The sequence below is a fragment of the Cannabis sativa genome, chromosome 9, assembly GCF_029168945.1.
Source record: "Cannabis sativa cultivar Pink pepper isolate KNU-18-1 chromosome 9, ASM2916894v1, whole genome shotgun sequence".
Taxonomy (NCBI): Eukaryota; Viridiplantae; Streptophyta; class Magnoliopsida; order Rosales; family Cannabaceae; genus Cannabis; species Cannabis sativa.
This window is the reverse complement of record NC_083609.1, coordinates 42,592,761-42,616,681: the sequence shown is the minus strand read 5'-3', so window position 1 is coordinate 42,616,681 and position 23,921 is coordinate 42,592,761. Positions and strand designations below refer to the sequence as shown.

General features: G+C 34.1%; 1 protein-coding gene across 3 annotated transcripts in view; it reads left to right on the top strand.

Annotated features, from left to right (window-relative positions):
• Positions 1 to 537: 537 nt before the first annotated feature.
• LOC115722540 (protease Do-like 7) overlaps positions 538 to 23,921 on the top strand; it is a 36,553-nt gene continuing 13,169 nt past the window's right edge. The window contains exons 1-21 of one of the 3 annotated variants that reach the window (XM_030651776.2): positions 538 to 1,038; positions 1,159 to 1,229; positions 2,073 to 2,207; positions 2,662 to 2,720; positions 2,895 to 2,931; positions 3,891 to 4,016; positions 4,325 to 4,414; positions 8,129 to 8,194; positions 8,288 to 8,344; positions 8,432 to 8,497; positions 9,370 to 9,477; positions 9,768 to 9,848; positions 10,089 to 10,138; positions 11,675 to 11,840; positions 15,685 to 16,194; positions 17,244 to 17,426; positions 17,534 to 17,639; positions 18,326 to 18,493; positions 18,591 to 18,670; positions 19,386 to 19,412; positions 19,789 to 20,016. In XM_030651776.2, coding sequence (XP_030507636.2) covers positions 756 to 1,038; positions 1,159 to 1,229; positions 2,073 to 2,207; positions 2,662 to 2,720; positions 2,895 to 2,931; positions 3,891 to 4,016; positions 4,325 to 4,414; positions 8,129 to 8,194; positions 8,288 to 8,344; positions 8,432 to 8,497; positions 9,370 to 9,477; positions 9,768 to 9,848; positions 10,089 to 10,138; positions 11,675 to 11,840; positions 15,685 to 16,194; positions 17,244 to 17,426; positions 17,534 to 17,639; positions 18,326 to 18,493; positions 18,591 to 18,670; positions 19,386 to 19,412; positions 19,789 to 20,016 — 2,697 coding nt within the window. In that variant the 5' untranslated portion in view covers positions 538 to 755. The remainder of the gene's footprint in view (positions 1,039 to 1,158; positions 1,230 to 2,072; positions 2,208 to 2,661; positions 2,721 to 2,894; positions 2,932 to 3,890; positions 4,017 to 4,324; positions 4,415 to 8,128; positions 8,195 to 8,287; positions 8,345 to 8,431; positions 8,498 to 9,369; positions 9,478 to 9,767; positions 9,849 to 10,088; positions 10,139 to 11,674; positions 11,841 to 15,684; positions 16,195 to 17,243; positions 17,427 to 17,533; positions 17,640 to 18,325; positions 18,494 to 18,590; positions 18,671 to 19,385; positions 19,413 to 19,788; positions 20,017 to 23,921) is intronic. The other 2 variants (XM_030651777.2, XM_061103884.1) reach the window with 2 other exon arrangements.

Sequence of the window (23,921 nt, the reverse complement as noted above, 5' to 3'; positions counted from 1 at the left end):
AAATAAGAATCAAGCTAAACAAATACAATTTTTATTATTTTTTTACATTCAAAATAAAAAATTAAAAAATTAGGGTTCATTCACTTACCTTGAATGTAATCGCTCTCTTGACAACAATATTAATCTTATTTATATGTAAGTGTAATATAAATTAGTTTTCTATAAATTTGAAGAGATTTCGTAAAATTTTGGGAGATTTTTAAAAAAATAGAAGAAGAGCATGAAATTGAAAACACCAATTAAGGGGAGAGGGTTATTTATTTATTTTTTTAATGACATGGGTTTTTTTTTAATTAAAAATAAATATAAAATAATAAAATGTATTATTTTTTTTTTTGAAACGAAATTCATTCATTCAAACAAACATTATATAGGATTCGGCGAGTCAAGCTATAAAATAATAAAATGTATTATTGAGATATAAAAGTTTCGTTAAAACAAAATATTTTTTAAAAAACTTTTTTAATGTTATTTAGCTAAATATCCCAAAAATAAAAAAAGTTAAAAAAGACTTTTGAGTCCTAGACTAGTCATACGAAATAGATCACTTTTGTTTATTATTAAACGAGAAGAAAACCAGAATCTCCCATAAATCAACCAAATAACACTATAACCTAGACTTTTCTTCCTTCCATTTCCCTCACTTTCCCGAGAAAATCCTATTCTCACAGTGTCACTCGGGAAATTAATCTGATTGACTCATAAATAGATAAGAGGGTGGCGAGTGACGGAGTGAGTGAGCTTAATCTTTCTTAATGGGGGATCATCTACAGAGTCTGGGGTCGGAGGCCGAAGGACTCGAATCCAACGTCAAGGACGAGCTTTGCATGGATATCGATCCTCCGTTTAGTGAAAACTCCGCCACCGCCGACGATTGGAGGAAGGCACTCAGCAAAGTTGTTCCTGCCGTGGTCGTCCTCCGGACAACGGCATGCCGCGCCTTCGACACTGAGGCTGCTGGTGCCAGCTACGCTACCGGCTTCGTCGTTGACAAGCTTCGCGGGATTATCCTCACCAATCGCCATGTCGTCAAATCTGGTATCCTCTCAAATATTTTGATTGTTGATCAAGAACATTATTTAAACTCAATAATCTATTCCTTCACTAAATTCTTGCCCAAGTCTTAACTATGCACTTTTGTTATGCTCTCATCTGTAGGTCCTGTAGTTGCAGAAGCTATGTTTGTCAACCGTGAAGAAATTCCAGTGTATCCTATATACAGGGATCCAGTGAGTCTACTCTCTGTTTTTAACTTTTAGCCCTCATATATGTTTGGTGAGAGTTTATTTATTTTTTGTGCGAGTATGTGGTAACTGTAGAGCTCTTGGAAAACATTCATATATTTCAGGAAGGCTTGCAAAAGCTTGGTAGTAGAATTTAAGGAGATGAAAATTTTCTGTTGCGAAATGATTTATCTTATGATCATTGGATGTGTCTTGTATAGACTTGATGCATACGTTGGAGGAATTAATATAAAAAATGCCACTTCGTATTGTCCAAGAAGGGGCACTATAAGAGATGACGGATCCTCTTTTTACTTGTTCGAGTTTATGGGTTTTATCCTCGAAGTATGTTATTTAAATTACTCTGAAATGAATTCTTACAAAAGTCTCAGTCTTGGAATGTTGAATAATAGAGACCTTATGGTCTAACCTTTGGTTTTATATGAACGCTTTTCTTCAAAAAAAAAAAAAAAAGATAAAAAAGAAATGGCTGAATGAGAGAGGGAGCGGGTTCTCCTTGGTGCTGATGGTGAATTTTGCTTTGTCTTATCCTTATAATACAAGGCCATAGTTCTACCCTCTAAATCTTATACAGTGTATTAATATTATTCTTCACTACATTTGTTGTTTTGTGTCTTCTTGATCCCTTTTTGCATTGCAATAATGGTTCATGAACTGATTTTTTTTTTAAAAAAGGTAAAGAAGGATAATCATTTATGCAAAATTTTATTTAGACCAAGCCTCATTGCTGTTTGTATTAAACAATGGGATGAGGCTAAGGTCGCATGCACACATTTTCCTGTGAAATAAGTCAGGCTTCCTAATTTATGTTCATGTTTCTTATGTTAGGTCCACGATTTTGGTTTCTTTCGTTATGATCCAGCTGCAATACAATTTCATGTCTATGAGGAGATTCCTCTTGCGCCTGAATCTGCTTGTGTTGGACTGGAAATTAGGGTTGTTGGTAATGATAGTGGTGAGAAGGTATATATAACACATGCATTTATGGTTTGTTTCCATATGTTTCTTATTGTTAATTAGTCGCTGCTTTGCTTCATTATCACACACAGTTCTAAGTAACAAGGCAATAACGTGTCAACAATAAGCCAGTGGTAGCTTAGGCATACAAAATAGGCTGCTTTAAGATAATAACAGATATATCCTTTCAGTTTGTAAAATAAGATAGTAATAGATATGTATCCATTGGTCCACACATATATTATACATGTATCTGAGGTTGAATATATTAGTGGAAATTCATTAGTGGCATGTTCAATAGAAAGCTTTGTCTCAGTCCTGTCAGTGTCACCCTTGGAACTTTGCCATGTTTCCAATTTGTCTAGCAATTATTTTATTTTGGGACTGTATTCTAGCTTTCTTATTTATTTATTTATGTTTGTTTCATTATTGGTTCTTACTGACTAATGTCTGGTTGCAGGTATCTATATTGGCTGGTACCCTTGCTCGGTTAGATAGGGATGCTCCTCACTACAAAAAGTATGTAGACATATACTTGCCAAAATTATCTTTTGTTCTTTGTACTATGAGTGTGGCTGCCTTGGGATAACTGATTAGGTGGAACTTGTTGTTCTCAAACTTTGAAGCCATAGTGATAATTTAATAAATATATTTTCCATCATGCTATTTTACAAATATTGTTATATGATGCAGGGATGGTTACAACGACTTTAATACTTTTTATATGCAAGTAAGTGCCTCTTCATGTTGATATCAACAGTAAGACTAAGTTATTATTGTAATCTGCCTCTTTCATGTCGTTATACGGTTTTTCTTTTGATTTAGCCTGGTAATTGCGTAGCTCTGCATTTTTTTTTTCTGTAGTATACTTATAGTTTGGGTATCTCAGATATATCTTTATATTTCATTTAGTTGTAATGAAAGATTTGTTAGGTGAAGATTGTAACATACTATATAGCAAAAAAAGAGAGATTTATTTCAAGAAATGATTGATAAGAAAGGAATGACTAAGATAACACAAAAAAGCTTGGTAAATAAAAATAAATGAAATTAACAACAGAAGAAAACAATTTCTTGAGAATTTAGAATTTTTGATGCATAGAAGTGTTGCACATTGCATGCAATAGATACAATTTATGTTCAAAGAAAATTATCATTGTTGATTATGCTTCAATATATCTGTTCATGCATTGTTATGTGATATTTGCCAATACCGTAGAACCTCTATTTAAGAATACTCTATTCAAGAATAACCTCTAATTTGTTATAAAAAAATCAAGTCCCAATTTGGGCCAGTTATAAATAAGAATAAATATACATTTTTTAAGTCCCGTATTACCAAAGTATACCTCTATATAAGAATAATTACATCTTAATAAAATATATACATGTATTTTGTAAATTTATTTATGTAAAATTAATAATTTTATTTTAAATTATAATACATGTATGAATATTATATTTACTCTAAAATATTTCTATTATGATATAGTATTAATGATTATTTATTGTTATTTTTGTTACGTTGATATCTTTTGGTTTTTTAATTATTTTTTCTAGTTTAACTCTATTTAGTTATAATCTCTCAATTAGAATATAATTTACTTGGTCCCAAGTGTATTCTTGGATAGAAGTTCTACTGTATAACAATTTGTTGCAGCTTGAGCCTTACTTTACATTTTACTGTAGGCTGCATCTGGGACTAAAGGTGGTTCAAGTGGTTCCCCTGTCATTGATTGGCAAGGGAGGGCAGTGGCTTTAAATGCTGGTAGCAAGTCATCAAGTGCATCAGCATTTTTTCTACCACTGGAACGGGTGGGGACATTTTTATTCGATCACTGACCGTATTATTATTATTATTATTATTATTATTATTATTATTATTATTATTATTATTATTATTATTATTATTATTATTATTATTTAAGATGATGATGATGATGATGATGATGTTATTTTTGTACCATATGTATGCTGTATTTTATACTGGATGTTTAGGATGTAACGCAGATGATTTTGATATTCTTTATCTATGCATCTCTGTTTCTTATAAACAATGTACTATTAATTTTAGAAATTCACTAATTCAGTTTTTACTTACAACTATGGTAATTAATTTGCAGGTTGTAAGGGCGTTGAAGTTTCTTCAGAACAGCAGAGATCTTTCTTGTAATAAATGGGAAGCAGTTTCCATACCTCGTGGAACGCTTCAGGTTTCTCATTCTCTGAGTTCATCTAGACTATTATTATAAACCTGCAAGTTCTATTTTTACTATATTTTGAAAAAGAGAAAGAGACCACTTGTCTTAGATTGGCCCCTCCCCGTTATGTATTGGAAGCCCTCACTTGTGGCGGAGGATAACCATGGTTACATAAGTTTTAGCGAAAATTATACTAAAATACAGCAACCAAAAGAAATACACACAAAACCAAAATTACTGAAACGTTTTCCTTCTCTACAGCAGTGGTTTCCACTCCCTAATCAGCTCTAAAAGGGATAATTCCTCAAAAGTGTTTGGTTTTATAAACCCAAGTGGCTGTCCAAAACTTAATTTTATCCCAAAGAACCACTCTGAACTTTAAGAATCTTCAAAAACCCTCGAACTTCTTTCCAGCCAAACAGCCCAAAATGTTGCCAAAATCGCCATTCTCCAAAGGAAATTGCTGGGTAGCTCTGCATAATGAATCCAACCCCAGACGACATAGAGACCCAATTTATTCTTAACCTTGCAGATTGTATGAAGTGGAGAATTGCTCCTATTTAAATATCCATCCCCTCGTTTTTATTTTATATTTTACAATCCATCCTTAGTGTTGAAAGTTTATGTAGTCATCCAATATTTTGCTCTAACCCAACTAGCACATATTTCTGCTACCATATCAATGGAGGTTCCACTATATCTCTGCAATCAATTGGCCCTAAGGATAACATAATACCCCACATTGCACACTGTCCTTCCTGAAAGCTCCCAAATTTGCATTTCTACCTTCTACTCAAGCCCAAAATATTGATTATATACCCAGCTGTCTTGATTCCCCATACTACCAAACTATCTTATAAGCTTTCCACCTGTGTCCTCTCTAAGAAAGCTCCTAATAACCAGCCAACAATCCAGTCTTATCAATGAGGTTCCAATGGTTCCTGTCTGTAAGTAACTCTAGAAATCATGGAAGTGTCACATTCATTTGTAAAAAACTCATATTTACTTTAATAACCTTATACCACAAAGTTTCTGCTCCATTAGAAATCTCTACAGCCATTTCATCAATAAAGCTATGTTGCAATTCAAAGGATGATGTTAGAGCTCAACCTTCTGAAGTCTTTAGGGTTGCAAATAGACCCCTATGAAACCAGATCTCCCCAGCATCACTAATTTCCCAGTGGAAAAATATCGTTTGGTATGCAGGATTGGACTGGACAAGATTGGATTATGCTGAAAGTAATTCTGTGACTATTTTATTTATTTCCTTTTAGAAAAAAAACTTATATTAAAATAAAAATATATAATAATAAATTAAAATTAAAATATATATTAATAAATAAATAAAAATAAATAATTTGCAGCAAAAAAATAAAAATAAAATAAAAATTAATTAAATTATAGAATAAAATTAAATAAAATATCCTATATAATCAAGTATATATCATAAATATATAATAAAATAATTTATCATATTTTTTATTTAATAAATAATTAAGATAGTAAAATAAAAATACTTTGAATAATATAAAATTGTTTATGTTAAACACTAATTTAATATTAATATTAATTTTTAAAAATATTTATATAAATTTTCTAGTAATTTAAAAATAATATATAATTTTAATGTCATATTGTTTCTCTTAGAATCAATTTAAGTAATTATTGTTTAATTAATAATATTTTGAAATTTGAAAACTTATATATGATAATTCAAAATTTTACATTTTCATTAATTTTAATGAATAAGTTTTTGATAAAAAAAAAGTTTATAAATAAATGTGTGATAATTATTTCATCTAAATTTTTATTAAATTTAAAATATATTAATAAAATCAAAATTAATAAAAAACGATAAAAAAAATCTCACCTGCATGGGATTATTTATCCCATCCTACTCGATGGGATAAATAATTCCAAACAGATGAGATTAGTTGGATTAGTTGTCCAGACATCTAACATGCTCAAACACTGGGTTGGACAAATTAACCTGTCGAATCCAATCTAGTCCTGCGTACCAAATGGGCTCTAAGAGTAAGAAGGGCGAGAATAAGTCGGAAGGGTTGACAATACCAAATATATCTCCTATTCAAAGGTTTTTTTTTCTGGCTGGCTGTTAACTTAGAATTCTCCTATTTTTGTTAATCGCATAAATGGGAAAATCTGATTCTAGGTCTTTAGGGAGAAAAGAGAAAAATGAGATCTTAGAATATTTTGTGATTGGTCAGATTTACAATTTCTTTTAAATATAGAAGTAACCTTATTTTAATTCTGTATTGTTTCTACAAAAGATATGTTTGTGTATCTATTTATCTAATGCATATTGATTGTTACAACCTTCTCACCTCTTTCACTCTATTCACTTTTCATGTTCCTCATTCACTCTCAACTATTTGACTCTACCCCTCATCATTTTTTTAACGTCTCTCTCCTCTCTTCTTAATACTATCCCTATTTTTTTTTTAATAAGTTAGGTCTCAAACCAAGCCTTGTAGAATAACATGCATGCAAGGAAGAAAAATATCAATATCGGTGGAATTATCGATGCTATAATTTTATGGAAATATTGAAGATATTTTCACTATCGATGCAAATTTAAGAAAATTTGAAAATATCACATATATAACACATTTATCTAAAACTACGAATTTTAATGTCAAAACTTGTAGAAAGCGAATATAATATCATAACTATAACAATACATACAATTTTTTTTTTTTTAAAAAAATACGTGCAATTTATAATAATAAAAAGGCTAATTAGTAATTTTTCCCCCCAAACTTTGACATGTACTAAATCGTGCCCCCTGAACTTTTTTGGCCGTTAGAAATTCCCCTCGAACTATTGAGATTGTTAAGTTTAAGGACTTTTGTCTAATTTCATTCAATTTTACTGTTCAGTGATTGTTTATGTACTAAACCATGCTCCCCAGACTTTGATATCTATCAAATCACGCCCCTCAAACTTTGATATGTACTAAATCACGCCCCATGAACTTTCATCCATGTTACAATTTTTTTACTAAAATTAGATAAAAGTCCTTAAATTTAACAATCTCAATAGTTCGAGGGGAATTTTTAACGACCAAAAAAGTTCAGGGGGCACGATTTAGTACATGTCAAAGTTCGGGGGGAAAAATTACTAATTAGCCTAATAAAAAAAAGTCTTAATTAATTATACTGTATATACATCAAAATTAATAGTTATACATATAAATGATTCTATATGCATTCACTTGTGCCATCACTGATTATTCATGTGATAGTGATACTCATTTTGTTTATTCAATTTAGTTACGTATGATATTAATTTCAAAAGGAAAAAAAAACTAAGTTGCATTTGATGACCAATTGGTTGTCTGACCCATTTTTTTTTGAATGATTTATCCCAAAATATCGGAATTTGACGAAAGTCAGGCCCAATATGTATATACAAATTGATAATACAACTAACTATGTATTTTCGTTCAATATATCGCTGAAACATTGAAGATATTTGTCCAGATTTTTTATTAGACTTCTACAATTATCGAGACTATCAATTTTCCGATATATTTCTGAAATCGACCGACTTTGTCGATTTTTTCTTCATTGCATGTATGGAAGAATAACACTCTGATTTATATGTTATGTGTTATTCTTAACACATGTTTTGAGAGAAAATGTAAGAAAGGCTTTAATTTGATTTATATATTATATGTGGTATTCTTACATACATTTGAAACAGGTGACATTTCTTCATAAAGGATTTGACGAGACACGGCGACTTGGTCTCCAAAGTGAAACTGAGCAGGTTAATCATTTCATTCCTTTACTACCCTTGTTTATTAATAATTTTTTTTCAATATTTCAGTTTCCTTTATAACTTGTTTGCTTGGTATGTTAGATGGTTCGACATGCATCACCACCTGGTGAAACTGGAATGCTTGTTGTTGACTCTGTTGTGAGTAATTTTGTGATTCTAATTTTATTATAAGACTAGTGACATATTTATTTCAAGAACTTTTTATATTTCTGGAGTTTCTTCCAGGTGCCTGGGGGCCCAGCTTATAACTGTTTGGAGCCTGGAGATGTTCTTGTTCGTATGAATGGTAAAGTAAGTCACTTTGTTACTCTCATAGGAATTGAATTGTTAACAGAAGTGCATGTGTGTCATAGGACCCAAACCCAGAGAAACATCAAGCAGAGAAAATATTATTGCTGAAAAGGAAAACACAGAAAATACCAGGTTCTTGAGGGACCTGAAAATCTCTAAGAACTTAAAGCTCACCACATTTCACTCACACTTTTCATGGCCCTTCTCTCATCCCCACCCTCTCACTTATATAATAGTCTAACCACGTAATTACCCTTACAAACGAACCAAGTTATTCCCATCCATGACAGCTGTCCTACCTCAACCATTCTAACAGTGTCCTAGTGGGACTAACACGAAAAGTGATTTGTGGGGTGGAAAGAGGGTGCCTGCGTGTTTTTTTTTTTTTTTTTTTTTTTGAGAGAGTGATTTGAATCATACTATGACAATCGTCGACGCAGAGGAACTTCCCGTCAACAAGCTAATTGTCTAGCCAAAGATAGACAAAAGTTCTTTAATAAAGCTTTAGCCAGTTAATAATGTTAAGATTGGCCTCCTTTTCTTTTAAAAGTTCTTCCATGATTTGGATAGTGTGATTTTATACTTTTTTTGAATCTCACAAAAGTTCTTTTATTTTATTTCTTGGGAAAATACTTGTAAGTTGTATCAATATGGGAATAATACAAGAGATCTAATAAAAAGAAGTCTGGCTAAGATAATTATATCATGAAACTCAATATCTACCTAAATGAACAAGACGAAAACCCTTTTCAACTCTTTCACATTAAATGTTTTTGCTTTTCTAAGATTTAAGGAACTATAGTACTTTGGAGTATTAGCTTGTACATGCATATCTAATACTTGATTGTTGAAATTATAATTGTTTAACGCAGGTAATCACCCAATTCCTAAAAATGGAGACCTTACTTGATGAGAGTGTTAACCAGAAGGTTGAGTTACAAATTGAAAGGGGTGGTACGTCACTGAATGTAGACTTAACGGTGAGAGTTGCTCTTGTTTTGTGTTGCTATTCCATTTTTGTTGATTATTTAATTATAGTATTCTTTTGGAGAATACTTTTTATATTTATTAGAATTAGAAGGGTATGCTCAAGTGTGGTATTAAATTGCATGCTGTTTAAGAATTTTACTGTCACTTACTGGTCCACTGGAGTCCGGACTTGATCATCATTAGATGAATTTGTTTTGTTCCCTTCATAAAGTTTTTCTGTAGTGTAGTTGGGTTGATCAATTAAGTTGCCTTATTAAAAATTCTTCTTTTTCTATCTCAGGTTCAGGATTTACATTCAATAACCCCTGATTATTTCTTAGAAGTTAGTGGCGCAGTAATTCATCCTCTTTCGTATCAACAGGTTGGTTAGTTGGATTTTGAACACTATTAAAATTACGATGTACAGCTTTTTCTCCTCCCCTCCAGATATTTTTTTTTTCAGTATGACTGACTGAATTTTTATTTCCCATGCTCTGCTGGTTGCAACATTTGTATATAATATTAAAATTTAGTTTATTTTGACATACATATTTATTAGAAAATTCATTGTCTCGAGCCAATCAACTTTATTCTCATTTGTTGTTCTTTTCCTTTACTGCAGGCTAGAAATTTCCGTTTTAATTGTGGCCTTGTATATGTTACAGAACCAGGGTACGCATTCTATTTCTATTTTGATCTTCTCAAGCTGATTTTCAGTAGTTTTACTTGGTTGCATGTATATGTTGACTTGACTAAGATGGAAAGTTACCTTCTAGGGTGCTCTTCGATTTTTTTTTTGCTGGGAAGGGGGGGGGGGGGGGGCGTCCCACATTATTGCTATATGATTTTTTTTGCAAAATCAGAAAATGCAAAATGAAGGGAACTTTTTTCTACACATGTTTGTGGTTTGTATAATTAATTTTATGGAATTAGTTATGAGGACTGTCTGGTACGATAGGAGCAGCTCTTTCCCTCCCTTCAAAACATTTATATATAAGTCAAAAGCAGAGTTGCACTAAAAGATTCCTAGACCATCTTCCTTGATTCTTACATTCCTAATGTTTCTATAGGTTGCATTAACCCTTGATGTTTTTTGCTATGAAGATTTCTGAAAAGTTTCATTTTCCAGTCCACTCGAAAACCAAAAGTTTGATACAATCTTAGCGACACAAGATTTCTTTTTTCAGCATATTCTTGCTAAGGCAGCGGATGAATTCATCAAAGGCTCCTTCAAACCTAACCCATACATCTTTCAAGAATGGAATGTGATTTCCATTTTCACCTTCAAAGAAGTAATTTGAATGAACCCCTTACCTCATACAAAGTGAATATCCCCGTTCATGGGCATCTGCATGTCTATCTTCACATGGTTTTTGTATCACGCCCATTCTTATGAAGACTTTACTTTTAATGGCTCTGCCCCTTCATGAACCCTGTTAAGAAACAATCCTTAGTTTACGATTACCAATACCTTTCCCTTCTTTTTGGTTCTACAAACCAAATTCCATGCCACAAGATGATCACCCCTTTTCAAATCTCCACCATCAGAAAAGAAATTCCTAATTAATCTCCCCAAAACCTCTGTTACTTTACCTGTGCTCTAAAAAGGGATAAATAGGAAATTGGGAGAGATGACAGTTAAATTACAAAGTATTAGTCTGTAACCGCTTAGAGACCTTCTTGATATTTGGTTCCCAAAACCTCAACTTCCTTAGATTATCTCCCAATAGTGATGCAAATAATTACTTCCTAGCTTTCACGACAGTAGATGTTTATTTCCTTATGTAATGTAATGTATGAGAGACTAAAGCTAAGATTAAGTTTGATGAAATTATGAGTGCTACATGAATTGTTGTGAAAATAAACTATAGAATAGCTTAGAAGAATGTCTTTAGTCTGCCTTGGGAAATGGTGCAAATATCACTTGCTGTAAGCGTTGCTTTGTATCTGTCAGCACTACCATTGTCTTTGTACTTCATAGTATTCACATTGCAACAACTATTACTCTCTTTTGGTATGTTAACGATCTCCTTAGTGCTATTGTTCTTGAGCATTCATTTCTATGTTTAAATCTTTTGGATTATTACAATTTTTTTCCCAACCAATTGATTCTGAAAGTCAATTTCGGGAGTTAACTTGGGACATGGCTTTCTTTCATCTTCACATATTTTTTCATGTGTACTTAAGCTTTTATTCAAACTATTGTAGATACATGCTCTTTAGAGCTGGCGTCCCACGTCATGCCATTATTAAGAAATTTGCTGGTGAAGAAATATCACAACTTGAGGAGCTAATTTCAATTCTATCAAAGCTTTCTAGGGGTGCTCGGGTGCCGTTGGAGTATGTTAGCTACACAGATCGTCACCGTCGAAAGGTATATTATGATTTCCAGGTCCATCTTATTATATTTATAACAAGGGAATATATGAGGTTTTATCTAGATTGTTAGATTCCTCAATCAAGTATGAGTTGATGTTAATGTTCAAAATTCAAAATTGTTTGTACTGTCCTTGTCGTCCTTGTTATCTTTATAATGTCTAGTGGAAGATAAATATCAATGATGAGGTGGTTAATGTTACAAGAATTTTTTTTTAAAGTAAGGTTGGTCCCTATGACACTTGGATAAATCGAATTCAGCCCACTTAATGACTACAACCAAGTAATTTATCAAATGCATGGCCACATATTCTATAGTTGTCTTTTAGGGGAATCCCCTAAGTCCATAGTTTTCGGTGCTCGTGATTGGGAAAGTGACTGTGAGACTTGACCAGTGGAAGATAGGTTTCTTTTCTTCCAAAAACTTAACATTAATTGAATGATAAATGAATGTTAATCTCATGATGTTTTTATACCATGAAACAATCTCATGGTGCTTTTATACCATGAAATTCTTTTCTTCGGTAACTTGACAAGTGGAAGATAGGTTTTTCTGAAATTATTTCTTTCAACATGTCTCATAATCTCATGGATAGGCTTTAGATCACCTTGTAAAGACTAGTTACCAAGCTCATTGGTCTAAAGCCTTCTCCCTTACATGAATTTGCCTTTTTTGAAACTAGACAAATGTAAGTATCACTAATATTCTGACTTACCACCCTGTTCTCTTCAAATTCAGAGGAAACCTTTGCAAAATCTTCTTTCATTACTTCCTAATTCTTCTTGAAGAAAGCCATTGTAAATCCATTTGGTCCAGGTGCCTTATCACTGTCTCACTCGAAAATGGCGCTTCATATTTCATCCTAATTAAAGGGCCTCTCCTGTCCAATCTATCAACCACCAGTTGGGGAAGTCTGTCCCGTTCCAAAAGGATTCAGGAAACAAATCCTTATCCACACTATGCAAACATCTCTTCTTCACAATCAAGTAAAAAAAAAAAAACCAATCAACATTAAAAAGATTAGATAATTAAATAAATAATCTTAACTATTACGTGAGGGTCTTATAGTCGAGGGTGGTCAATAGCGCGCCAAAGTTAGATGTTGCACTTTTATTTAAAAGTGACAAATATGGTACCCAATTTTAAAACAACAATTACAACCTTTAAAGTGATAATGCAAAAATACTTGAACAACATTCATTGCATAATATTTTTGGCACGCTACTTTACACATAACATTCATTGATACACACACATCACTGCTTGACCTCAACTAACTATCTTACACATATGGCTCTACCTGTTAGTGCCTGCATATAATAAATAAAAGAGCTTCTAAATCCAACAAGGAAATACTAGCATAGAAAATTACATGTTTCACATAATTCACAAGAAATGCACATTTTCCACATATTTCCATATCATACGTTTGTCTATGTAAAACTACATCACATGGGCGTAAATGTGAAATCCTACATGTAAAATATTTGACTATAATAAAGGCAAGCTTAACTACTATATCATGCATATCTATACATTTTAATGCACTAGTGACTTATAAACATATTTAAACTAACAACATGCATCAGGTAAGTCTTAATAATGTTTTCTAAATAACGTAACAAGTAGAAGGGAGACAGATTTCAGAATTTGTCTTGGTAGCTAACGAGGTCGTTGAAGATTGCAGAAGTGGAGGCACAAGTGGAATGGTCTTTAAAATTGATTTCAAAAAAACATATGATCGGGTATAATGGGATTTCTTGGACTTGGTCATGAGCAAGAAGGGTTTCGGGGAGACTTGTAGGAAATAGACTAGAAGATGTCTATCTTCAACATCATTCTCTATATTCATTAATGGTAGACCAATAGATAAATTCAAAGACTCTAGGGTACCTAGACAAGGCGATCCACTTTCGCTTGTCCTATTTACATTGGTGGCGGATGTACTAGGGAGGATAGTAGATAAAGCAATTGTCTCCGATAAATTGTAAACTATCAGACTTCACGATGGGAAAAGACAAGGTTCAAGTCAACCTTTTACAGTTTGCAGATGACACTATTCTTTGTCAATTACAAAAAATCACTTCAGATGCTTATAAGGATAGTTGAAGTCTTCTGCGCTATATCCGGCTTAAAAGTTAACTTGAGCAAGCGTCAATTGTTTGGATTATGTGGATGAGAGGGTGGTGTTACATTGTGCTTCCTCAGTTGAAAGTGGGTAGCTGGCTGATGAAGTATCTCAGAATGCCAAGGGTGGGGGGCTTTGAGAGCCAATTATTGACAAGTGTGCTAAGAGGCTTGACAGATGGAAATGCACCCTTTTGTCAATTGGGGTAGCTAATACTTATACAATCAATCCTCTCTTCCCTTCCTACGTATTATGTTTCTCTTTTCAAAGCTCCTAAGAAAGTAATCCAAATGGTAGGGAGATCTTTCAGATGGCGATCATTTGGTAGCTTGGGAGGAGGTTTGTAGACTGAGATTTGAGAGGAGGGGGGGGGGGGGGGGGAGGGAGGGGGGATTTGGGTATAGGAAGAATGGATACGAGAAATAAAGGTTTGCTCATGAGGTGGTTATGTAGGTTTCCTCTTGAGGCCAATTCACTTTGGAACAAAGTGATCAAGAGCTGCTATGGAAAGGCAGATAACCTATGGGATACGTTGGTGTGTATGTTGTAAGGCATGTGGGTATCTCATCGAACATTTGTTTGTGGAATGTAATTTCACTTTCAGATTATGGTCTTATTTGTGTATGAAATTTGAGATGTCATGGATATTGCCTCGTTGGGCTTCCTAAATGATTGAGAGTAGCTGGATGGGTGCAAACGTAGTATTAAATTATGGAAGACAGCAATATTAGCTATTCTGTGGGTAGTATGGATTGAGAGAAACACCAGAACCTTTGAAGGAAAGGAAAGCTCTTCAAAGGACTAGTGGGAGAAAATAAAATTCTGGACAGCTTCATGGGTCTTTAAAATTTTTATTCATGTAGCTGTAGGGAATGGAAAACTTTTTATTCACTTTCAGATTATGGTTTTTATTTATATGTTTATTATTTTTGGAAATCGTGATTAGATGTTTATTAAGCAATGCATAGATTTCTGTTTTATTGATAATTTTAGCTCCAAATCATTAAATCCAGTTCTCTCTCTCTCTCTCTTCTCTTTTGAGGAAACTTAAGTGAAAGCATATTCTCTATACCGTCACTCCTGATTTTGTTTTATTCACCGGCAAACATTGGTAGTGGACCTAGTGTGGACCTATGACCAATCAGTGAAAGATAACATGATTTTTTTTTTCTAATACAATAGAGGAAAGAAAACGAATAAACAACCAAAGTTAGAAGTTTCTTTCGATAAAGCACGACTTGCCAAAGTGCAAAGTATGTCGAAGCAAAATAGTTAGTAGTAGATAAATGCGAGAGACTAGGTATAAATGAATAACAAATGTTAAATTTTATAATGATATAATGAGTAAGACCCTGTCAAGCTATTTTGTTTGTACGTTATGTGTAGAAGTTGTAAGGAGCATATCAATGGCCTATTTATTTACTGTAGTTTTGTTCAGAATTTATGGTGGTGTTTTAATTATGTTGGGCGATTTCAAGAACTTGTGCATGTATTGAATGGTTATTTATTTTGATGGGAGAATGAATGGGATTTTGTTTGGATTCTCTTTTCCTTGCGATGATGGATAAATAATGATGAAAATATGTTATTATTATTGTTTGTAGCAGTCTGTCTTGTTCCTTATTCATCTCCATCCCTCTATCATCAATATACTTTTTTGGTTTTTATGGATTTGCATGGGAATTTACTATCTTTTTCTACTCTTATGATCAGTCAGTCTTGGTGACAGTAGATCGCCATGAGTGGTATGCTCCCCCTCAAATTTATAAGCGTGATGATAGCACTGGTCTTTGGAATGGCAAGCCTGCTTTTCAACCTGTCTCTATGCTACCATCTTCTGTGAATGGCCTTGGAGTTCTCTCTGGCCAGGAAGTACCATTAAGCACTGAGGGCACTTGTATTGAACACATGAATCCAGACAACCTTGAATTGACTGATGGTCATGGTGTTGCAAGTATGGAAACCAACTGTGAACTTGTCTTAGATGAAACAAATTCTCGGGTTGAAGTTGATCTCGAAGTGAAGAAACGACGTGTGCATGAGCTGTCTGTGGATGGAAATCTTGCTGCTGAATATACGGTGCCTGGAACAAGAAATGCTAAGCTGGAGGATCCAATTACAATGGAGAATGCTATGGTGAGGGAATATCAAGGTGCAACTCCTGTTGCTGCTAATGCTTCATTTCCTGAACGAATGATAGAACCCACTTTGGTTATGTTTGAGGTAATAACCTAGAGACTTTATACTATATTTTAATCCGAGTACCTGAACGGCCTGTGTTGCCAGCTTCTGTTGTTGCTTCCTCCGAAACTTTTGATGCATCTATTAACTGAGCTTCGTGGGGGGCCAGTCTAAGACAAGTGGCCTCTTTCTCTTTTTCTAAAATAATCTATTAACCTAGCTATGTCTGATTCAATCTGTTGTTACTTAACTCGTTTATGTAGCTAATCTTTTGAATTGTGTTTCCTGCTGCTTATGTTGTTGAAAGAAATACTGTATATTTTTGTTTTGGAAGCATGTACTGCTAGATATAAAACTAAATACTAAATTGTCCTTTCAAAACTGCAGAACTTACATTATACATTTTATCTGTATGCAAAAGATATTTATAAGGTGAAGACATAATGTCTTTTGGAAAAGATTTGGTTCTGTATGGGTGGCTTTTGGCTGCCTAATGGATAGTTCAATTCTCTAGTGTATCAAGAGCCTGGAATATTGTTTCTTAATTTTGTTTTATCTGTATCACTTTTTTGTTTCTGTGATACCTGTGGAATTTCCTCATCCTTGTATTTTTCTGAAAATTAATGTACAAGGGGTATTTTGTGTTAAAATATGTTTATATGTATATATAATACTAGTATGAATACACATGCCTAATGCACGTGCTTGTGTATTTTGTGTTAAAATATGTTAATATGTATATATACTAGTATGAATACACATGCCTAATGCATGTGCTTGTGCATGGGTAATAAATGTTAAAAAAGATTGATATGTTATATGTAACACAATAGTATGTTTTACAGTATCTAATTCTAGAAGAGTTGATTTTTTTTTTTATTATTATTTATAATTATATTTCTGATCAGAAATAAGATTCTAAAAGAGTTGATTTTGCAATCGCTACACCGTGTGGACTGATTTAATTTAGATTTGTTTTTTGAGACTTTTGATTCTTCATTTTTGAATAATTTATTGCATAGAGATATGTTGTATGTCTAATATTTGACTCCTCAAACCAATCTAAACTACATAATCTTATAAGCTTGCAGGTTTATGTGCCTCCGTCATGTATGCTTGATGGCGTCCATTCACAACATTTTTTTGGTACTGGTGTAGTAATATATCACTCAGGGAACATGGGATTAGCTGCGGTAGACAAGAACACAGTTGCAATATCAGCATCAGATGTGATGCTGTCATTCGCAGCATTTCCCATTGAAATTCCAGGAGAGGTGAATCTATTAATATTGAAAATGTAATCACCAGCGGTTAATGGCCTGCCTAAGTTCTTTTATCATTCTCTTTTTCTTTCTTTTTCTGAAATTTGCTTCATTTTTAGGTAGTTTTTCTCCATCCTGCTCACAACTATGCTCTTATTTCATACGATCCCTCTGCTCTTGGACCTGTTGGTGCCTCAGCTGTTCGTGCCGCTGAGTTACTTCCTGGTTGGTTTTTCTCTTTGCTGTACATTGTCAATTTCGTGCTTTCGATGTAAAACTAGTATGTAGATTTCAGTTTTCTGTAGCTCTATACTCTTTCTTGCAAAAGCATAATACATTTCCTTCATCTAAATCTTGTCATGAATAAACAACTTTGGTGGTTCGGTTGATTCTAGGTTTAGTGTGTGGAAATATCTGTACAAGAAACTTTACAGGTTACCGTGTTTAATATTTTGTTTCCCTCGACCCTTCTTGCATTTTCAATTACATTAAGTTTTTAAAATGCTTAATTATGGTCTAAAATCCTAATCTAGATGACAATGTATCTTAAAAAAAATTATATTTAGCATCCAGAAAGAAAAGTATTCATGTTGGAAAAAATTATCTCCCATATACATATTTCAGCAGGAGATCTGACCACTATCTTTCATAATTGGTATTTTGTTAATTTATATATATATCTACTCTAGCATAGGGTTGTATAAAGTCTATTACTATTTTAGGTATGAAAAATATCGAAGCAGCCTAAATGATCTGATTAAGTCACCTGGTTAACTGAATATTAATATTGCTTTTGTGTTATATTTTCAGTTATATTATGTGCAAATGATGTGTGTTCTGTAACTATTTTTATGCACAAAAAATGATTTTTGCAAGCTATATTGACTTCAAAACATTACGCTTTGAAACAGAGCCATTACGCCGTGGAGACTCAGTATATCTCGTGGGTTTAAGTAGAAGCCTGCAAGCAACATCCCGGAAATCCATTGTTACGAACCCATGTGCTGCATTAAATATTGGCTCAGCTGATTGCCCACGGTACAGAGCAACCAATATGGAAGTAATTGAACTTGATACTGGTAATTGTGGTTTCAATACTCTAAATCAAAACTGGACCTGAAAAATGACACTTTCGATTTGGGTTCATTCTGGATTTACTTTTGTTGCTCCTTTCAGATTTTGGTAGTTCATTTTCGGGTGTCCTGACTGATGAGCAGGGAAGGGTCCAAGCTATATGGGGAAGCTTCTCAACTCAGGTCTCCTTTTTAAATTCTTTTCATGTATCCTCTTATTATCATAGTCAAGGTTGTCAAATGAAATATTCATATTGTTTAGTTTCATTTCATGAACTTGAATTAATTCTATTCTCTTAGTTATCAAGTCCTTTTTATTTTCGGCATGTCTGAAGTACATGGCTTTCCTGCCCTAAAATGATAAAATAGATATAAGATTCTTTTAAATAGTAATTATTTATGAATATCTATACGTGATAATAGTTTCTCATAAATACTGCTGGTTATTGGGTTTCTAAACTCCCTGAGTCCTGACTTCTAGATAAGACTTTCTTGATTTTCTGCATGATACTCTGCTGGTTATTGAATTTCTAAACTCCCTGAGTCCTGACTTCTAGATAAGACTTTCTTAATTTTCTGCATGATACTCTTGGATCAATTTGCATAATATAGAAACTCTGTTGTCCTTTTTCGGTCAGGATCTTTGGATTTGTGCACGTATTCTAGATGAGGATATTTTTTTCCTCCTTATCTTTTTAAAACACACATTGTTGCCTCTTTTCTAAAGTTAAGCATTGTTGCTTTTTTTTTTCTTACCAAATTGAAATCCATATTAAATTACTGTACACAATCCTCCTCATCTTGGATCTTCATATGCCCCTATTTTTCTTTTGGGATTCCCAATTTCCACGCAGCACGTATATTGACGTGTCTGATCCTCCATTCTTTACTGATGCAGAAAAGAAAACGCTTAAGGAAACAAATGGTGAATTCACAACCCCAAGGAGCCATCCTTAAACTTGTCGAACCCAAGCCGTGCCGCATTCTTTTCTTATCTTCCTTCATCCTTTTTAATTTATTTAGGTTAATAAGAGATGGGCAAGAGAAAGAGAGAGGGAGGGAGATGGGGACACTTTTGGGTTTTCTGTGGAAGTTGGTAGATTTGGTGTGATTATTAAAGCAGTATTGAGATGTTTCATGCATTACACCATGCCAGATTGCAGCATTCTTTTGTTTCTATATTTCCAATTAAAACCTGTTTAATAGTTTCATTGATTTTAATTGTGGAATCAGTATTCTGAAGTAAATCTCTTTTGTAACTACATTCTTATATGTTCTTATGCTTTTATTCTCATTTCCAGCTGAAGTTTGGGTCGACCACTTCAGAAGATCATCAATTTGTTCGAGGCATCCCAATTTCCACAATCAGCCAAGTTCTTGACAAAATTATAACTGGTGGAAGTGGGCCTCCTCTTCTCATAAATAGTGTTAAAAGGCCAATGCCTCTTGTAAGAATTTTAGAGGTTGAGCTATATCCGACATTGCTATCAAAAGCCAGGAGTTATGGGCTAAGCGATGATTGGGTTCAGGTTTGCTTTTTTCTTCTTGTAAATTATTTTCTTCTCTCTGCATATTCCATGTATACACTAGTCACTCTCTTGTTGCTCTTTAAAAGATCTTTTAAGAATTTTGTCTTCAGGGTCATGTTGACTCATTGAATGCAACTAAGAAAGAAACAGCTTGTATCAATTTGAGAAATGATACAGAAGTAGAGTGAGCTAAACACCCGCAACAACAAACAAAAAAACAATTACAGAAAATATTGCCATTCCTGACCTAAATAAGGAACTGAAATTCCTTTAAACTCTCTTACATCACATAGTCATTTATTTATATTTGATGAGTGAGAATCAAAGATGTTGGAGAAAAGATGGTATATCTCATCTGAGTTACAACCTAAAATGCCAGTATAACATACTTTCACCTCACCCCATATCAACAAGACTTAACACATACATAATAACACAACCATGATTTTTACAGCCACAGCTGCGAATCACACTGAAGCATAGGAATGAATAAATTCTTGAATTCTCTACTCTTGATTATCCAAAACACATAGCCATATTGCTTACCTAATCAATAATTAACTTTGTTCCAAGCCTCAGTTGAAGATTTATGGGAAAAAGTCAGATTTTGGACAGCTATTTGGGTTTACAAAACTGAGAGATTTGAGCAGTTTTCGTTCTTAGATTTGAATAGAGATTGGAGATTGTTATGTAATGTTGTTTAAGACTAGATGGCTGGAAATGCTCCTTTTTATCTCGCGGGGGTAGGTTGACTCTTATTCAGTCAGTTCTATCCTCCCTTCCCATCTATTTTCTCTTTTTAAAGCATCGAAATCTGTAACTAAAGCCTTGGAGAAGATGATGAGGGGCTTCTTTTGGGAAGGCAGTGAATCGTCTGGCGGGGATCATTTAGTGGCTTGGAACGAGGTCTGCAGGCCTCGTGAAGAGGGTGGTTTGGGAATTGGGAATTTGGATTTGAGAAATAAAGGTCTGCTTATGAAATGGTTGTGGAGATTCCCCTTAGAACCAAACTCATTGTGGCACAAGGTGGTGTTGAGTCGTTATGGTAAGGCGGACAACTTCTTGGACACAAAAAAAGGAAGTCGCCTCTCTCCTAAAGGCCCTTGGAGGGATATCTCAGATTTGTATGACGAATACCTTGGATTAGTACAATTCAAAGTTGGCAATGGAGGCAACATCCGATTTTGGGAAGACGTTTGGCTTGGTGACTCCTCCCTATCAAGCTCCTTTCCTGACCTAGCAGTGATTTCCAAGGCAAGAAATGTGTCGATCAAAGACCTGATTGTCGATGAAGGTCTGCCTGGGGGGTGGGTATAAAGTTGGGATTTCAAATTTAGGAGGAATTTATTGGAGCGGGAAATCCCAAGTCTCACCTTGCTACTGCAAAAGGTGGAACATGTTAGAGTGCTGAATATTTCGAATGATAGCCGCCTATGGAAACCGAACCCGTCTAAGATTTTTTCTTGTAAATCAGCCCTATCCTGGTTTACATCTAACCCAAATGGTAGTGGAGTTTACTGGACAAAGCCTCTATGGAAAAGTTGTGTTCCTTCAAAAGTCAAAGTTTTTGGTTGGCTCATGTCTCTAGATAAAGTGAACGTTCACGATAAGATGCAAAAGATGATGCCTTACCTATCCATCTCCCCTGGATGGTGTGTTTGCTGCAAAGCTAGCAGGGAAGACGTTGGGCAATTGTTCTTAGGATGCAGTTTCACCCCGCAATTATGGGCCAGATTGATAAAGGAATTTAAGTTGTCGTGGGTTATGCCAAGATTTGTACCACAACTGATAGTTAGAAAATTAAATGGCAGCAAACGTAAAACAAAGATTTGGAGAACAGCCATACTAGCAACAATTTGGGCTGTGTGGTTGGAAAGGAATGCTAGAATTTTTGAAGGGGTTGGGAATTCGGTAGAGGACGTGTGGGAGAAAGTTAAATTTTGGACAGCTACTTGGCTTTTTAAAATCAAGTTTTTTGAGGACTTGTCTTTCTTAGATTTATGTAGAGATTGGAACTCATTGTTGTAGGGAAGTTATTCAATATCTCTATTGTTTTTTCAGCACCTTTGGTGTGCTAATTTTCCTAAATGTTTCTCTGTAATATGGTTTTCCTCCGCCATAAGCGAGGCTTCTTAATATAATTCTGGAAGGGTCCTGCCTATGACTTATGGACCCTTTCTCTTTTAAAAAAAAATGTTGTTTAAGAGTACCTGATTTGTTTATGCCTTGTTGGATTGGTTTTGTTTTAAATTTTTTTTAAATAGTAATTGTAATCACGGTATTCCTCTGCACAAGTGAGGTTATCTTTATATAATGGGAAGGGGTCAGTCAAAGACAAAAGCCTCTTTCTCTTTTTCAAAAAAAAAAAAAAAATTACTCATTTTTGTCAGATCCTTCAAATGTTCTCTTTCAACCCATACACCTGTGTCGCCACACTAATAGGAGTAGCTCAAATGATTAGGCATGTGATTTTCTCTTACGTGGTTTGAGGTTTGAGTCCCTTTTGGATACTTAAAGGCAATTGCTATAGTTTCATTATCCCCAAATATTGTAGGGGTTAGATGGAGAGATCTAGATTACAAAAAAATACTAGTCCAACTCTTCCATGGCTTCCACCAACCACATAAGTTGTCTAGCAAAACCAGCCAAAGCATCAAAAGGCAATAAATCTGTACAGCACTGTGGCATACACCATTGCAATTTGCAATATGAATTCACTATACGAAGAGAACTTGCAATGCAGAAATAAATGGTTGATAGAACCTCATATTGTTTACATTAATACAGAAACCCTGGAGACGTGTCTTGATAAGGTCATCAAGTTCGTAAAATTTCATGTAGATTGCCATAGGTAGTGTTGAAGAACTAGATAATTTTATTTTGGCTTATAGGAAGTGAAGGTAGCATGGGCAGGCAATTGCTTATTAGCAAATTTCTAACTGTAAGATAGTAGGAGCATTAATTTGCATCAAATAATAAAGAAATAGAATTAGTGCTTGATTACAGAAAGAAATATAGAATGAGCTAGAACTAGATTTTCAATCAAGAAAAAGGATGGCTGATTTCTTTCCTTATTTTCTGCTGTATTTATGTGTAAGCTTAGGATGGTGATTACTATTTTTTGAAAAAGAGAAAGAGGCCAAAGTCTAAACTTGACCCCTCCCCCGACATATATAGAAAGCCTCACTTGTGGCGGAGGAATACCATGGTTACAAAGTTCTATCACAAACATATAAGACATTTAAACAAATCATGTACTGTTATACCACATTACACAACAATCTCCAGTCGCTACTCAAATCTAAGAACGAAAACTGCTCAAAACTTTTAGTTTTATAAACCCAAACAGCTGTCCAAAATCTAACTTTTTCCCACAAGTCTTCAACTGAGGCTTCAATCCCTTCAAAAATTCTGTTATTTCTTTCGAGCCAAATAACCCACATAATTGCTAGAACAGCTGTCCTCCATAGGTATGATCTACCCTTTCTACCCCCCACCTTGCTCACCATCATTAATGAAACTGATTGGGGAAATACCCATTGTATTCCAAAGTCATTCAGGAGCTTTATCCAAAGTTTTTGAGCAAGACAACACCCCAAGAACAAGTGAGCCACTTCTTCACTACTTTTCTTACAACAAACACACCACCCCGGGGACAAGCAAATAAAAGGTCGCCTCTTTTGCATCATAGAATGCACATTGATTTTTCCTAATGCGACCAACCATCCAAAAACTTTCACTTTAAAGGGACACCTACTTTTCCATAAGGTCTTCGTCCAAAATAGATCACCAAGATCCTGATCTGAAGTAAACCAGTTGAAAGCTGACTTACAAGAGAAAATTCCACTAGGATCTGGTTTCCATACTCTAATATCCTCTGATATGTTGAGCAGCCTAATATGTTC